The 17,371-nt window shown below is 41.7% G+C and overlaps 1 protein-coding gene across 18 annotated transcripts in view; it reads right to left on the bottom strand.

Moving 5' to 3' along the window:
- Nucleotides 1-3,258, bottom strand: part of DOCK3 (dedicator of cytokinesis 3) — a 220,724-nt gene extending 217,466 nt beyond the window's left edge. For all 18 annotated transcript variants that reach the window (XM_074879567.1, XM_074879577.1, XM_074879568.1 and 15 more), the window contains exon 1: nt 3,049-3,258. In XM_074879567.1, the coding sequence (XP_074735668.1) occupies nt 3,049-3,085 (37 nt within the window). In that variant the 5' untranslated portion in view covers nt 3,086-3,258. The remainder of the gene's footprint in view (nt 1-3,048) is intronic.
- Nucleotides 3,259-17,371: the final 14,113 nt, after the last annotated feature.

Genomic DNA, 17,371 nt, shown 5'->3' with positions numbered 1-17,371 from the left:
TCACGGACATTCACATCAGTAAGTTTAACATGTTCCCTCGCAGTCAAGAGCCTGTGTAGGTGTAAAGGGGTCCCAGCAAGCACCTAGAAAGTGCTTTGTCTTAAACTCTTTGAAAGCCAATGCAGAATACAAAGCTCTTCTATACTCGCTGAGAGAGGGAACGTGATGTCTTTCTGAAGGAACAGTTTCTATAAATTATCATCTCTGAGTCAACTGCCTAGCTAAGAAGACAACACAGATCACAATTTACTTTCAGCAAAGAGAACAGTGTCAGAATTAAGTACTTTATATGATATTTTCCTTGATACGCATGAACAGGTATGTATAGGGCCTGGATGCCCAGACATACCTTTTATTTCATCAGAAAGCTCTTTGTGGTATACCAGCTGCAGAAATAACTGATTTTTTTCCCACCCAACTTACATTGACAGGGACATAAAGTCCACTGCCTTAATCCAAGGGCACATCAAAAACTTGCCGTGGTTTAACAAGAGCACGGAGAAAACGCACAGGAGTTTTTTGGATAGACAGCAGTCAAAATAAAAACAAACTACTAAGCCCAAGGCATAACCTCATACCAGCAACTCATGCCAAGAAAATTATTTTTGCATATATTATTTAATTTGTGAAATCAGGATAACTTACATCGAAAAAAAAGGGGGTTTTCCCTTTTTTTTTTTTTTGCTAGTGCACTTCCTAACAGTAGAACCTTACATCTACCCTTCTATAGACTAGTTTCTCCAAAATATATAAAAATGAGCTCTCCAGCAAGCAATGACAGATCTACCTCTGAAAGACTAGTACTTCTCTCCCCACTTATCATAACTAAACTCCAGACATAAGCAGCATTTTTCACCTATTGTCCCTCTCTGGAGGATTATCAACCAATTTCAATTACAGGAAAAGTAATTAAAGCTACCCAAGAATAAAAAACCTTGCCTAGAGATCACCAAAATTCTTAAGATTTAGCCATTACCTCAGACCTACCTACATGTGCGTCATCTGAAAAAGAAAAATCAACATTACAAGAATATTCTTAAAACTACAGAATATTCATTGAAATAACACTTGTTTTCATTCACTACTCTCTTACAGATGCCTCTTCTAGACTTGTTTACAACCTGAATGGAGATTTCTTATCTTTTCCTCCATCTGCATAAGAAAAAAAATTAGTTCACCTACTTTCCAATCAAGGTAGCATACGTATTTCCTTATTTGAGAACATGGGCCAAACACAAACAAACAAAACTCTGAATATCAAACTGTGCAACACAGCAAAGAAAAATGACTATATAAACAGAACAGAGGAAAACCAACAAGACTTGAAAAATGAATAATTTTTCTCTAAAGCATCTATTACAATTATACCAGCAAGTTTAGTACTAGGACAACAGAGGTGGCCTTTCACCAACAGCTAAGGTATGAGCAAGTCTGGATACTTCGTATTCTCTGAACATCCAGCTGAGATTCAAGGAAGCTTCTTAACTTTATATACTCCCAGTGACTGACAAGCATAGCAACAGTACTGTAAGTAACGACTTTCTGGTGGTATTTTATGCCACTTGTGCATACTGCCCTACACTTGGAGGTTCTCACCTAACGCACTGTATTTGATTTTTTTTTTTAAACAGAAGTGAACTCATTCTTCTATGCATTATGAAGATGTGTGAAGTGTACTAAGCAAAACATTTGTTGCACAAGATGAAAAATTAACAGAAAGTACTGATACATTTTGTTGTTTGTCGACTACATGCTCAAATTGCGTTGGAAATATTAGCGGCATCAAGGCTTTTAATTGCTCACAAGTCAACTGTCAAAATCCCACTTGAACAGTACAGGTCAACAGATCTCTGTAGCAAGTTTGTTTATATTTTTTTAAATATTTGCAGAAATTGATCATCACTCTATACTGTGGAACTTAAAAATCGATATGACTAACTGATAACTATAAATTTAATGAATCACTTAGGTAACTAATCCGGGCAGACACTACCTATTTTTATTATTACACAAGTCAACAGCTTAAATAAAAAAATCAAAATAAGCAAAGGTGAAGTTAGAGAAAGTCTGTGTCTCCCTTCCATCTCATTAGGCATAACATTTCTGCTCTTACCAGAAATTATTGCACAGTAAAATAAATTTTCAAGAGCCACCAATGATGATCTCCCGAATTAGAGCAAACACGATTCAAGACGACAGTAAAATCCGATTTGCCACAAACGAAAAATAACAATACTACGCATTTACAGAAACACACGGGCCGTTTTTAACGAACGCAATGCACCACGAACACCGTACCCTGGATTATTAACAGTAACAGCCCTTGTAGTCCAAAAAGAAGCCGGCCCTTCCCAGGCGGGAAGCAGGGCCCAGGCCCGAGCCCGGCCGGGCTCCTCGGGCACGCTGGTACCGGTGCCGGTGGCCCCAGCGCCGGGAGCGGGGGCACCGCCGACGCCCCCTAATGACACCGCGCCACAGCCATTCCCCATCCCCGAACTCCAGATAAACAAGATCACCACAAACCACAGATTAAAACGGAGAGGAAAAGGAATCGCACGCTTAAGTAGATTAAGAGCTCAGCGACTCGTTTTCTGAATATTTGTGCAATCAGGCCGCGAGCGCGGGCCCCGAAAGTCTACTTTTTTCTTGCCGCCCGTTGCTTCGTCGCGTTAAAACTCGCGGAAATAGCCCAAATCAAGACACACGCAGGTACAGCCCCGGGCTGCCGGGCGGTGCGGGCAGGGGAAGCGGCGGGCAGGCAGCGGCGCAGCCGATGCCGGCTCGCCCCCGTGAGCAGCCTCCCCCAGCCCGAGGGGGAGCGGGGGGCACCGCCTGCCCTCCTCGCCACCCCCCCCCCGCTCCCCACCTGCCGGGCAGCGCCGCCGGCAGCCCGCGGGGGCGACCATCGCCACCCCCGCGGCGAGGCAGCGGCGACCGGGGTGAGGGCGGGGGGAGCTGCCGCCCCCAGCCCCCGGGGTCCGGCCGCGGCGGAGGGTCGCGGGGAGGGGGGTGGTGGGTTGGGGGGGGGGGGGATGTGGCGGCACCTACCCACGCCGTATTTCTCCTCCTCGGTCGGACTCCACATGCTGCTGCGGCGGCAGCCGGCCACGGCCGCGGATCCCCTGGGCAGAGCGAGGCGGGCGAGCGCCGCTCATGGAGCGGGGGCGGCTTCTCCTCCGCCTCCCCCCCCTCAGCGGGGGCGCTGCTCCGCGGCCGCCGCGCCGGCCGCCCCCCGCCTCACGCTCCGGCCGGGGCTGCGCTGAGGGTCCCTTCGCCGCTGCCGGGGGGGGCGGGGGAGAGATCGCCCCCCGCCCGCCCGGGCAGCAACAGCCGCCGCCGCTGCCCTCAGCGCCCGGCGGGCGCTCGCCGCCGGCCCAGCGCCTCTCCTAGCGCGGCCCCGCCGCCCCAGCGGGCTCCCGCCCTGCCGACGCGGCGGCCCCGCGGAGCTCGGCGGCCCCCAGCCTCCCCCTCGCCACCGCCGCTCCTGTCGTCGTCGCCGCCGCCACCGCCGAAGGACTCGAGCTGCCGCGCCCCCCCCCCCCCCCCCGCCACTCCCGGTGGAGCCCGGTGCGCATGCGCGGCTCGCACCGCCTCCCCGCCCGCCCCGCGCGGCCGCACGAGGCGCGCGCGGGCGCGAGGCGCGGGGGCGGCGGCGCGTGGCCAAGGGGTGGGGGGCGCGGCCGGTCCCGGGGCCCGCAGCGCGACACCCCGCACCCCGTTAGCGGCCCGGGGCGGCTCCCAGGCGGGCGGCCCTGCAGCCGCGGCCCCAAGCCTGACCCCCCCCCCCGCCCCAGCACCTGCCGAGAACATCAGCCCCGGGGCTTTTCGTGTGAGGCCTCAGGCCCTGAAGTCCCCTCAGAGCACGCCCTCGAGCTTCAGCCCCCAGTCGGTCAGACGTCTTTTTTTAAAAAAAATAAAAGCTAAAATTCCTTTAAGAAAACAGAGAAAGTGAATCTGAACCAAGGAGGGCGGGTGGAGATGAGTGAAGAGGGACACACACCCCAGTAACACCAGCCTGCAGCAGAGGACACTGCCTGCTTCCTACTGCACACATGGAAACCACCCGGACACAGGACTGGGGCAGGAGCGTGTTCTGAAAACTAGAAAAATCCAAATTCAATCCAGGGGAAGGGAAGAAAAGCCTTTTCTTTGTTCCCTTGTTTTAGACATCACCAGTGGCTATCCTGCAACACCTGCTGCTGCACACAGGGATGGCATTCCTGCTTTGAACCCTGTTGTCTGAACAGGACGTTAACATTTGTAGCTCACCGCCTGCTTTTAAGGAAACCTTTTCAAATTATTTCAAACAGTGGAAATTGAAGTCAGCATACTTAAACTGTTGAGAAATGGTGTATTTTACTAAGTATAGAGTGGCAGCATTTAAGGTTGGCATTTGAGTAGAATCAGGAAATGCTGTCAGCTGACACCACCAGCACTTAGATCAAAATTTGTCTAATAGTGTGATTTGATTTTTTTTTAAAATTAATTTCCAAAGGAGCTGGCAAAAATTTGTACAGGTTGCACAACGAACAGTTACCCAAAATGTGAAATAGTTCTTAGATTTCATCTTTGAGTTCATCTTTCATTTCTACTCTTCCCATAAAACCTAAATTTGAATACTTCACAGCAAATTAAAAGCTGAAACATGTAATTCAAAACTTTCCCTGAAATTTTGATCACAGCAAACATTCTGCCAGACTAGTGACTTTTCTCCAGTCAGAGCCTTCCCAAAGCTAAAGGCAGAAAACAAAACTTTCTATACAGCATTTTCAGAAACCTTTGTAAATAAATTGCTTGATGTGAAGTTTCAGGATGACACTAAACTTTTTAATAATATAACTTCAGATGTACCCAACACTTTTTATAGAATATCTGTTCTATCATTATATAATAAAACAGAACTAAAGTCATCAATTTGCACTACAGAACTTAGGTTGCTGTGGAAACCTTCATTATTTATTTTTTTAACATGTGCGACTTATGTTTCAACACTGAACACGGACAGCTTTCTGTTTGCTTTTTTGTTTGGTTTGGGGCTGTTGGTTTTTGCTTTCCTGTGTAGAGTGCAAACAGAAAGTGGCCAATAAGTAAGCAGGTTTGTACATTATCGATTCAGAAAAAACAACTTATTCAATCACACCTTAATTCATATTCACATTGGGGCATATATATTTACAATAGCTTTATTACTTTCCTTCCTGATGCACTCCCACAGCATGCAGAAATAGCTTTTTGAAGGGACAAAACCTGACAAAGTCATTGAGTTGCATCTGTTGGAGATAGGCTGCTGCTGGCTTCGAGAATTTGTTTTTTTAATATATGTATATTTCTATGATAAATACTTCTTCATCTCTTACTAGTATTTTGGGAGCAGAAAACCTCTGTAGTGACAAGAATTGGTTAATTTTTCCAGTTCTCCACCTCTTCGTTCTACAGCCTCAGCACTTCACGGATTCTTCTGGCTGCCAAGTTGGCCAGTAGTGAAGTAGATACTTTTCCTCCCTAAGAAAAAACACAGCAGAATGTTCTTCAAAACGCAACCACGTCTGAGTTGACTCTTACCATTCAAGTAAACATGGAATGAAGGAGAACTTGGGAAGACGAGGTGAGAACCTTGCAAGGTTAGATAAACGCTGAGGAGGGCACTGAAACAGTTGACAGAATAGGACCTGCAAGAAACTAATAGTATGCGAGAAAAATTTTGTTTGAAGTGAACTATGCCATTTGTATTTCCTGATCATGGACATATAAATGATAGCATTAGCAGGTACAGCTATATTGATGATAGATTACTTTTATTTTAAATAGACTACGTATTATTACATATTCATTCCCAATACTTTTCTGCACTGCTGCTGGTGATACCTATTTTCAAACAGGGAGAGTCAGTAGAGGGGCATATGATCCGCTTCAGAAAGAAAAAGAATCAGTGTATTTTACTGTAGAGTCAGTGGAATGCAAGTTTGCATAACTTAAAGTTACCAAATATATTTACACCTGTTCCTCTGATGTATGCATTTACCAGTTTGATGAGTATCCCCTCACCTCTACATAAATACTGATTGCCTTAGTGAATATTCTTAGCCCAAGTGTAGCATAGAACAGACATCTCATCCTGTAAAGGAGGCAGAGGCACTACTCTCCCAGGCAGCAAGCAGGTATTCAGGATCACCCATGTGCAAGAGACAGACCAAAGCAAACAGCAACTATTGCGCAGGGCTGCAAAACAACTATTTCTTCTGTCTTTTTTCTCTCTTAACAGAGCTCGCTCCTGCCAACCTCAATATTCATACTACTCTGTAAAGCATGGAAAAAGCATAGCAGTATTGTGCAAGCATAAACAAGAAATTCTGAGGGTTATATGCCCCAGGGATTTTTTTTTCTGAAGCTGTTTTTATTCTTCCTTATCAGAAAGATTGCACATTTTAAAACCACCACCATGAAACTGGAATCCAATGCCTACTTCATTAGATTATTTAAATGACTTTAAGGTTTTGTTTGGAAGTTTTAAAAATTAACTTCAGCAATCAAACTAAATTTTAATAGCTGCTGTAAATGTCAGCACTCCTACAAGAAGAACTTCTGTTGGTGGACATCATGTGTCCCAAACACTAATGCTTTTCAGAGAAAGGCGGCCTCCCCTTGCAGAAGTCTTCCGAGCTGCCGTTCTGAGTCTCTGTCACTAAACTTCAGTGTTGCACCATATGGAAATAACAGCAAATACACGCTTCAAGACCCTATTTAATTGAACAAGACAAGTCAGAAGGAAAGCACTAATCACTTGGAATAACACTGTTAAAAGTTACTTAACATCCGCTGTGTCAGAAGTATTGTGAGTTGCTTATGGTTAAGTTATTGCAAACACAATTGGCCTTATCCAAACAGAATACACTGTTTAACACAGTATTAATTAAAATACATTAGACAGTTCATCTTATATCATACTATCTTGCCATAATATAGATGTGATCTGAAAGACAGCTGGCTAGGGAATGGAGAGATTTGACACAGTTTCTTTCTCTTAAATAGATCAAGGGAACTGCACAATCCTTTCAAATGCTCTGCAAGGGACAATGGAAGGTCAGAGTGCAGAAAGCAGAGAGACTCTTATACCTCCCTGCAAGCAAATTTTTCTCAGTTATCTCAGCCTTAAGGTATCATGGAACATATCACCCTCTTGCCCTCTCTTTCAGGTAAGAGCATCCCTAGACTTTACCCTTTCTCCCCATTCTCAGGGCTATAGATGGTGGTACTTCTACTTCCATTATTACATCAAACCTCTGTTTTAGAAACATGGCCCAGAACCCCTGCTATCAGAAAAAAAAAGTAAATCAGGGATGAATTTTAACTCCCTCTGACAGTCCATTTATTTAAGTTACCTCTTTTTTACACATGGGGTTCTAACTTTGCATGTTTTTTCTTTAAAGTTCATAATCTCTCCCTGTTGATAAGATGGTTTAAAGTCATTAAACAACTTGGCTTTTCCATTAAATTATAAATTCCTCACCTTGCAGGGAGAAACAAAAGGATCCAAAGGAAACAGACTCTATCACTATCTCCCATGACCCCACAGGTCCTTTTGAAGCACTAGGTGTTTCTTCTTTGTGCCTCAAAATAGGGATTCACATATCTCAAGGACTGAGCTATTCTTCCTTTGATGAAGCAATCTTCTGAAACTTTTAAGCAGGAGTTCTCTGCTTTTAATGTACAGATCCAAATTATATTCTTTGTCCTATTGTGCAAGGCCATCTCATGGATTTTCTTCCTTAGGAAGAAAGGAGCAAACCATCACATTAGGAATCTAAATGCAGCAAACAACAGCAGTTTTTCCCTTTAAGGCATTGCAGTGTTTGTGCCCCACAACTTCGTTCACCCAATTATTCTTTCATCAGGATAATTTCTGATTAGTGCTCAGGATTGGGGGAGGATTTTAAAGGCCATTATCTTGAGATTCCTGTTTCAGATTTTTAATTCAGAATGAGCTCCTTATAAGCAAGTCTGCTCCCAACCCTCAACCTTTCTTAGAGTGGCAGGAAAGGAAAGCAGACCCCTGTATACTGGGCAGCATTTCCAGCCTGCAGTTGAATAGTCACTCCATCACCTGTTCCTCATCAGTAGGAGCCCGTGATCAACACACATCTAACTTTAACATGTGAGATGTAGGAAACATAACTTTCTGGTAATCCTAGGAACATCTCAATTACAACAGTCCTATTGCTCTATTCCTTTAGTATCAAAATTTTTCTTTCGTGCAAAATGGAAGTCAGCATAAAATATTCCAGTACATCCCCTATTTTTGGTGTAATCTTCTTCAGAGCAAAGGTAATCTAAAGTCATCAGGCGCAGAGAAAGAGGAACTTTCAATGCCCCCAGAACATTAGACATTTGGAGCTAAGTCTTACCTAAAAAAAACCCCCACAAGAACATCAACTAAGAACAAATAACACAGCTTGCAGTTACAAATATAATGCTAAAAGTTACTTTTACTCTATTTGTAATATTGCTTGAAAACAAATTGTAAAACCAGAAAAGACCAGGACTTACATAAGGACAAGTATGGATCAGTGTTGTTATGCCACCATATCACAGTTTGTAAGTTTATATGTTACTTGCCCAGAAGATATCTTGATTAAGTCAGGACAATAATTTTTAATTTTTTTTTTTAGCACAAAAGTAGAGAACGGAGTGACTAATGTTTTAATACCAATAGCATACATTAAGTACAATTACCAAAAATTCACAGTGCAGGTGGTAATTATTTAGTCAGCTGGACCTTTATTTAAAGTAGATCACAGATTATGCTGAACAAATGTTTTCCTGACGCTAAAGAAACAGAGTATTTTGTTATTCAATTAGTAAAAAAGGAAAAGATTAATTTGAATCTTCATGTTTCATAATTAATTAGGAAATTTGAGAAAAATACTATTGCAGCCTCATTCTTGCTTATCCCTAATGTTCTCACTACAGCAAATTACCTATTAAAAGAGTGAGAAATCATAGAACATTAATTAGCACTGTTGTGACAAATTGATACCTTTTCCTATTATTTTCTTTTAATGTTCAGGATATAAGAAACCCTACAAAAGTAATAATTAGCTCCTGTCTTATTTTTTGAAATGGAAGTTCAGAAACATTTGTGAACCCTTCTTGTGATCATGCTGCTTTTGGTCGTTTTTCATTTCTGTCCTTACGCATTTCTTATATTTATTTATTGCCTTGAAAGAGATCTCTTTGATGCTAAGAAATTTATACTATTGAGAGAAAACATCAGAGAACTGGTTTCATCACTCATGGAAATGCAACAGGGTTGCCACCTCAGAGACTGCCTTAACTGATTTTAGCTATCACTTAATCCCTAGCCAAATCTCTACAAGCGAATGCAGAGTTTTGTTGCTTCAGGGTTTTTTTTAAGTGCTGCCTCTAATGTTATTGCTTTGTTTCAGGGACAATTGAACGTTGGTTCATGGAGAACAATCTAACGCACCCCCAGGGAATAGTGGCTGAGGACTAAACAGTTCTATATCCTTATTTACATACATTGTGTTGATTTGTAAAAGGAAGCAGTGAGCAGATGTAGTTCATTTTGAACTGGCTGAAAGGTCAGAGCAGGAACACTCTTTTCCTCGTGTGCTTTCACTCACCACGCAGCCTCTCTGTTCCACGGGCCGGCCACAGCAGCCTTACGGGCAAATTAAACCCCCCATGGTTGCTATTTTTAGCAGACTGTCTCCTCACGCTGTCGGGTGCAGTACCTGTACCGGCACCCCGCACTGTGCGGGCGCAGGACAGCTCAGCAGCGGGCGGTGCTCCCGTGCCCCTCCCGGCAGCGGCAGCGGGCTCGGCCGGGCGCTGTCCCTGGTGCTGCCCCGGGAACGCCGCACCCGCCACCGGCTGCCGCCGGGTCGCCACGCCCCGGCTAGTGCCAGGGACCTCCTGCGGGCGGGAGCTCAGCGCCTTCCTCCCTCATACATCGCCTCATGTCCTTGCCACGTTCGACGCCTTCCTCCGTCATACATCACTTCAAGTGATGTCCTTGTCATGTTCAATGTCTTCCTCCATCATACATCATCATGTCCTTGTCATGTTCAACGCCTTCCTCCGTCAATACATCGTCATGTCCTTGTCATGTTCAACGCCTTCCTCCGTCAATACATTGTCATGTCCTTGTCATGTTCCACGCCTTCCTCTGTCACACATCACTTCAAGCCATGTCCTTGTCGTGTTCAACATCTTCCTCCATCATACATTGCTTCAAGTCAACCTCCCTCAGCCATTCCGACAAAGGACGTGCAACCCTACTGTTCCATACCTCAGCATTTTTATGAAGAGAGAGGGAGCTGGCCATGTTGGTCAAGCCATGAACTCAAGGACCAGCTTTACATCTGGCCATTACCTTTTGACCTGTCCAAAGACTATGTTGTTATCTGGAAATAAAACTAGCACTTACATAACCAATTGGAAAAATGGGAATTTAGAAGTACTGAGATGGATAATTTGAAGTCCTGCTGGACCTATCTCCATTCATCCCATTTTTTCTTATAGGAATGCTAGTGCACACAGCTTAGCTGTGGGCAAACTATTCCAGTTCAGCTACTGAGAATGATTACAGAAATATACAGACATGGCAAGGTGCCATGAAACACTGTTTAACAACTCCTACTATTGTATTGTCCATATTAATTACATATTTATATTAAAAAATATAAACATCCTATATGGTTAACTGTAAAATTATGTTGATTATTTTTATCTAGATGAATTCAGTATTGTATATATGTATATTCAAAATAAAGAATGTGTTTTGATAGTATGTAAATATTAGAAAGCTTTAAAAAATTTAATTTTGTTAAGATTGGAACAATTAAAATGCAGTAGTTCAATAGACAGCCAAATCTAGTGTCATGTGCCCAGAGTGAGACTCTCCACTTAACAAGTAGACAATAGTTAAGTCTTCATATGAGTTTCAGATTCCAAAATTAATTTGAAATATAATCCCTGTAAAAGACATTACAATATTCCTGTGTTTAAGGGAAAGAGGTATCCTCTACTTGTGTTCCCAGCATGCCAAAACCACTTCAGTCTTCTACAGAGCAAACTTTTGAATCTTTGTCTCATGCATGCCTAAATTACAACTACATCCAAAGACACTTGCGTGTCACTTAGGTTAACCGGAAAAAAAAATTGTCAGAAATTTATTTTAAGAGCCTTGACCTATGTAATGAAACCAAGATCTTCTTGAGCAGAATAAAAGAAAGTAGAATATTTTGTTACCTGACACAGCAGAAATGTTAGTCAAGTATAACAATTACGCAGACTGGCACGTCTCTGAGTAAAAAGGATGAAGTTACTGTAAATCCATCCAAATACTTATATCCAGCTCTGAGAGTGAATCAGCACAAAGTGACCAGCAGCTGAATCATCTAAATAACAAAGGCATGAACATCTCATCAGCTATCACCACAAGGAAGTAATCAATAATTACACAAATACATTCTCCTGCCATAATGTGGCAAAGAGCTCTTAATATATCCAGCTATCTTCTACTCAGAAGCAGAGAAATAGAGTTAGATGACATCCACACGTCTTCTCAAGGGTGTTGAATATTCACTTTTCTTTCATGGTGTTCCTGACACTTTAGCAATAGAATAAGTACATTTTGATAGTTGTTCACCAAGCAAAAAGGATATGGATTCAAGTCATTCCCCCCAGCCCAGCTCAGTGAACAACTCTCACGTAAACTCAAGCAGTAAAGACTTAGCCTAGAGCTGCTCAAAATGCTGTCCAGCTGTTACAGACATGCAAACAGCTCAGTCTGTATGAGAGGTGCTTTCCTGAAAACCAGAAAGAAATGTCCTCATATCATGAAGTGACTGAATTAGGTGATTGAATCAGCCAGCAGAAGCAGCCTAGATTAAGCAGGCTGTTGTGGTTTGAGCTCAGAGGGCAACTGAGCGCCACACAGCTGTTCACTCATCCCTTCCCCCCAGCGCTGGGAAGGAGAAAAATGAATCAAAAGGCTCAGGAATGGAGATAAAGACAGAGAGGGGGTCGGTCAGCCATTAACGGTTACAGGCAAAAGACAGGCTTGTTAGGGGAAGAAAACAAGAACTTTAATTCAAACACTAACAAAACCAACACTTAATGGACAGAACAGGACAGTGAGAAGCATTATCATATCTTAAAACAACTCCCCCCACCCTCCCTTCTTCCCGGGCTCAGATTTGTTCCCAATGTCTCTATCTCCTCGCCCAGCGGTGCAGGGGCAGGGGATGGGGGTGCGGTCAGGCCACTGCCTCCTCCTCCAAGGAGGGGGAAGCACTCTTCTGCATTCTTCCCCTGCTCCACGTTAGGTCCCTCTCACAGGAGACAGTCCTCCACAAACTCTCTCTGCCGTGAGTGCACAGGATGCATTCTTCTGGAGATGCTCCGGCGTGGGTCACCTCCACGTGTTGCTCCTCCCAGCACTGAACTACAACAGTGGGGGCTGCTTCTTCCCACAGAGCCCCGGGAGTCCTCCACAGGCCACAGGCCAACCTCTGCTTCTCCAGTAACCTCTCTAGTGGCAGGGGGGTGGCCCTGTCGTCTCACCACAGGATACAGGGGGGCTCTCTGCTCAGGCATACCTCCCCCCCTTTCTCCTCCTTCCTTCCACTGACCTTGGTGTTCACACAGGTGTCCTCGTAACTCGTCCTCAAAGTCCCCATCCCCTCTCAGGTTTCCCTTCTTAAACACAGCCACCATCACTAATTGGCTCCGCCTTGGACAGAGGTGGGTCCGACCTGGAGCTGGGGGAGCTTTTGAGAAGCTTCTCACAGGGGGCCACCGCTGTAGTCCCCTCCCCTGCTACCAAACCCCCCATCACACCAACCCAGCACACAGGCTGTCTTCCACATGGAGAAAAATTACTGTCTAAGATTGTGCAGGTGCTATGTAAAGGCAACAAATATGTTCTTTATCTCCTGTAAAGCTATGCAATAAAATTTTAATTCTTTATATTTCCATTAACATACTAATAAATATAAATCAACATAACTGTCTGTCAGAAGCAGAAGTGCAGAGTTGTCCACAAAAGCTCTCATAGAAACATTCCATCTGAAGGCAGGCTTCTGAAAGAGGAAAGTATACCCATATTATAAAGTGGTCAGTGGCAGGCACAAAATGTCACGCACAGGAAAAATGCTGAGGAAGGAAGTTTAAAATGATCATTCAGAAACCAGCTATGACCCAGGTAGTGTTTCAGCCACAGAAGTGTAAGTTTAAAGACTTTATTAAACCCATTCATTCCTTCAAAGGGAAGGGAAGACCCAGAGAAGAGTTAGCAAAGGCTATTTTTTACAGGCATACTTTTACCTACAACACATGACATGTAGTAAATAACAGATTCAGTTAGAAGATTTATTTTTTGTTTATGATTCACAAATTATCCACCATCAGGTGGACTACCATCAGACTCTGGACTGGCTATGGCCACTGCAACCTTCCTACACAGGATAAGCAAACTTACATATTTGTTTAGTAGTACTAAACCCAGCAACCAATACAAAAATATAACATGCCTGTCAAGCAAAGTGCAAATATACACTGCAAACAGATTGCTCAACTAATTGAACCTGTTAGGATTATGAAGATAAAATTCAGATAATTTTTAATAATTCTTTTTTTCTCCCTATTGATAATAGAAGGATCTCCAGAAATTTAGACTCAGCATCCACCGCTACAAATGTTTTACTGTTTAGAAGAGTGGAAAATTTTGATGCAATTATTACATTTTCCTATTAATACAAAATCTTTTCTTTTGGTGTCTAATACATCTCTCATTCCCTCCTGCAGTTCAAAATGTTTTGTTCTCAGAATGCTTGCCTGTATTAGCTTGAGTTGAACCGTGACAGCTGTTCCTTGTCACCCTCTAGACAGGATGTATTCAGCAGAGATTTAAGATTTCAAGCCACTGTCTGGAGGAGCTAACGGCAGGATTTCTAGAGGACAGGTAATCTTCCACTAATACTAATTCTATTGCAACCTGGCAAACTCCATTGTTCACCTACTAAAATAAATTTACTGTTCCTTACTAGTTAGTCTGGAATTCATATTAATTGTTGCAGTTTGCAAACTGCTTGTTCTATCACAAATAATGAAGTCAGTGAAAGTATCTTCTATTAGACCAACTCATTTAACTCTGAGGGAAGAAACAGACACATTTTTGGGCACACAAGCCACTGAAGAAATAATGTTATTAAAATTACTACCAGTGCATATAAAGAGGCAAGAACTGGAATTTATTACACAAATATAACATTTTATAGTTGGAATTATGAAATACAGTTCATCCCTAAAGAATAAAATATAAAAAATATAACTAATAAAAGAAAAAAATGAAAAGGAATGTATAGCAATATGATCTAAGTGAAATGTTTTACTGTTGTGTGTGAGATTGCTGTTGGAATAACTAATAATTAACCCACATGTCTAATGCATCGTTTAAAAGAACATGATGAAAACATCTAAGGAAAATTATAATGAAAAGTGATAAAAATAAATTACAGAAATAAAGTGCAGAAACACAGATATAATAGTGCTATGAAACAAGGAGACAATAGGTTAAAGAAATGTAAGAGGTATGGACAAAACAGAATTTGTCTGAGCCAAAATAATTTTGGGGAATGATGAGCAAACACATGAGTTTGCTCAAGGTTCTCAAGAGCATTCTAGAATTGGATTTGATTAGAAAACTTTTTAATTTTATTGCTTCTAGAAATTGTATCAATATAGGAACTAACTTCCCAGACAGAGATGGGAAAATAAATGTTCCTGTTAGTGGTAGCATTCATATACTCATTAGTGTGAGAGCTGGCAGATTTCTTTAGCAAATGTTTAGTGAATTCACATGAAGTGATACTATTGTGAATGTGATTTTGATTTGCAACAAGTACATTACAAAAGAGTCAATCAAACAACTGTAGAGCAAATGCACATATGATGATTCAATTTAAATGAAATGGAATCGTAAACAAACACTGGGCTTGATCTTGATTTTAGAAGGATCTTTAAGTATCTATGGTAACTATTTACTGAAAATAACTGGGCTGAAAAACTTATGAACTTGAACATGAAGGTCTAGAATGTATTTAATTTGTAAACAGATTGTTATTTCTAAAACTTGAATACCAAAGCAAAGAGGCTTCAGTAAAAATGGGCTCCAAAGGAATAGCCACCCCAAAGAAAGTTAATAGTGCAAATGAAAAGCCTAAAAGGGCTTTAAAAACATATGAAGTTGGAAGAGATAGCTACAACTTACAAGTGTAAAATGTGAAAGGAGAAAGTCAGAACTTCCAGAAATCAATTTGAACTAAATCATGAGAAGGACAATAAAATAAAAGATTTTTCATACCTAATTTTTTTGAAAAGGCAAAAAGTGGGACTACATGGCAGTGAAAATGAGATAGAGACTAAAGGTAGTCTGGAAAAAAAACCCCTTTCTTTTTCGATGTTCAGTAAGGGTGTGTGGCAGGTTCATGTGCTGAATGGCAAATTAACACCAGCCATTTGGACTACAGGTGTAAAGAATCAAGTGTAGGGGCCAAGGGTCAAAGAGTTCAAAGCAACCCAACTGGGAACCTCGCAGTATACAGCTCCAAATTCTAAAATATCTCAATACCTTAGTGTCTTGTTCTGAAATCAGAAATTTGTAATACATTTCACCTTTTGATTCCAGTCTTAAAATGAGACAGATTCATTACTTGCACTTAGAAGACAGAACAGGTGATCCAAACAACTATTTCCCTATTAGTCAAACATTTGCAGCATGCAAAGTTCTCAGAGGTTTTGAAAGAAATGCTGAAGGGAAAACAGAAAATGTGACAAAACATAAGCTTATTTAAATAGAAAAAACCTACTTTTCTAGATAAAACTATATACATATGATAATTTACAGGAAATCTACCTAGGATTCATGAGTCTAAGCAGTACACAAGGTAGAAAAAAAAGATCTTAGTAAGGGAGGTGGTTTCCCAAGGGTTCTTTCTGAGATCATCTTTTCACATAGTATTTACATTAACAGTATTTCCACAAAGAAACTATATTAATATAAACTGACAGCAATACAGTGTGGAAGATCAGAGTATCTTGGGAAGAAATGGATAATTTTAATGACAGAACAATCAGTATGGGATAAATGCTAATAGTGGAAAATCATGCTCTCAGAAATTACATCTGTTATCAGCTTAAGATTCATTGCTTGAAAATGACTGAGGAGGGAAAAAGCCTGTGTGTGGCTGATCACAGGATGGCTAACAGCCCCATTTGTGGTGCAACCAAAGGAAAAAAAGGCAAGCATGGTACTAGGATGAAAGAGTACAAATCTTTCCATTGAAAACAGACCACTCAGCTAAGCCACGGTAAAAACCCTTAGTAAAAAGTTGGGAGTATTTTCTGTATTAATATGACCCATCTTCCAGCAAGATTAATGCGAGTACAAAGAAAGGCTATTAGAACAATAGGGAAATGGAAGATCTAGCACAGGAGAAGAGGTTAAAAGAAACTCCACTTGCCCAGCCAAGAAAAACAAAGAGAAGACACAGTTGCTGTTAGGAGCTCATTGCCAATCCAATATACATTAGAAAGACCTCGTTATAAAGTAAAAAGGTTTATCTTGTATTAGATTGCTACTAATAAATATTTTATTCAGAGCATTTTCCCCCATTTTTTGATTAAATACATTTATCACCATTTTCTTTTGGAGGGAGGAAAAGTTACATATGATGTAACCATGATAAAACCAGACAGGAAGTATCAACCTGCCTGGCTTTTTGCTGCTGTAACCAGATATGGATTAGGTCCAGGAGCCAAAACATGTACCTGGAATGTACATTAAGCAGTTTGTATGGGAGCTGACTTGTTCTTCCCAAACACAGAACATGACTGATGCAAAGAATACCCTCTTACGGAGACTTCAGGAGAAATTTAGCACAATATTAGAAAATTATTCTGAAGCCAATGTATCATGTACTGATCATAGCCAAGAGCAGTTGTGAACTTTTCATAATATTACAAGTATTATACTAGAAGTGATCCTATAAAAATACAGTGAACTACAAGAAAAATGTACATAGTAAGTTAGCTTGCTTACAACACAGGTTGAGCTACCCGAAGTTAAGTTGTCACATCTTTATGTTTTATTCTAAATACATGTTTATGGGAATTGCAGCCTGGGAAATATTTGATTCAGAGGCCAACCAAGACCATATGATTTACTCAAGCAAGCTACAGAATAGTGATGAATGCTACACAGAGAACTCTGCATTCTGAAGCTGTAAGACATCTGATATACTTTCAGAAATTACTTTCACTAATTCAGATCTTTACAATCCACAGA

Source organism: Strix uralensis, chromosome 10 (genome assembly GCF_047716275.1).
Source record: "Strix uralensis isolate ZFMK-TIS-50842 chromosome 10, bStrUra1, whole genome shotgun sequence".
NCBI lineage: Eukaryota > Metazoa > Chordata > Aves > Strigiformes > Strigidae > Strix > Strix uralensis.
This window is presented reverse-complemented; position numbering and strand designations above follow the sequence as displayed.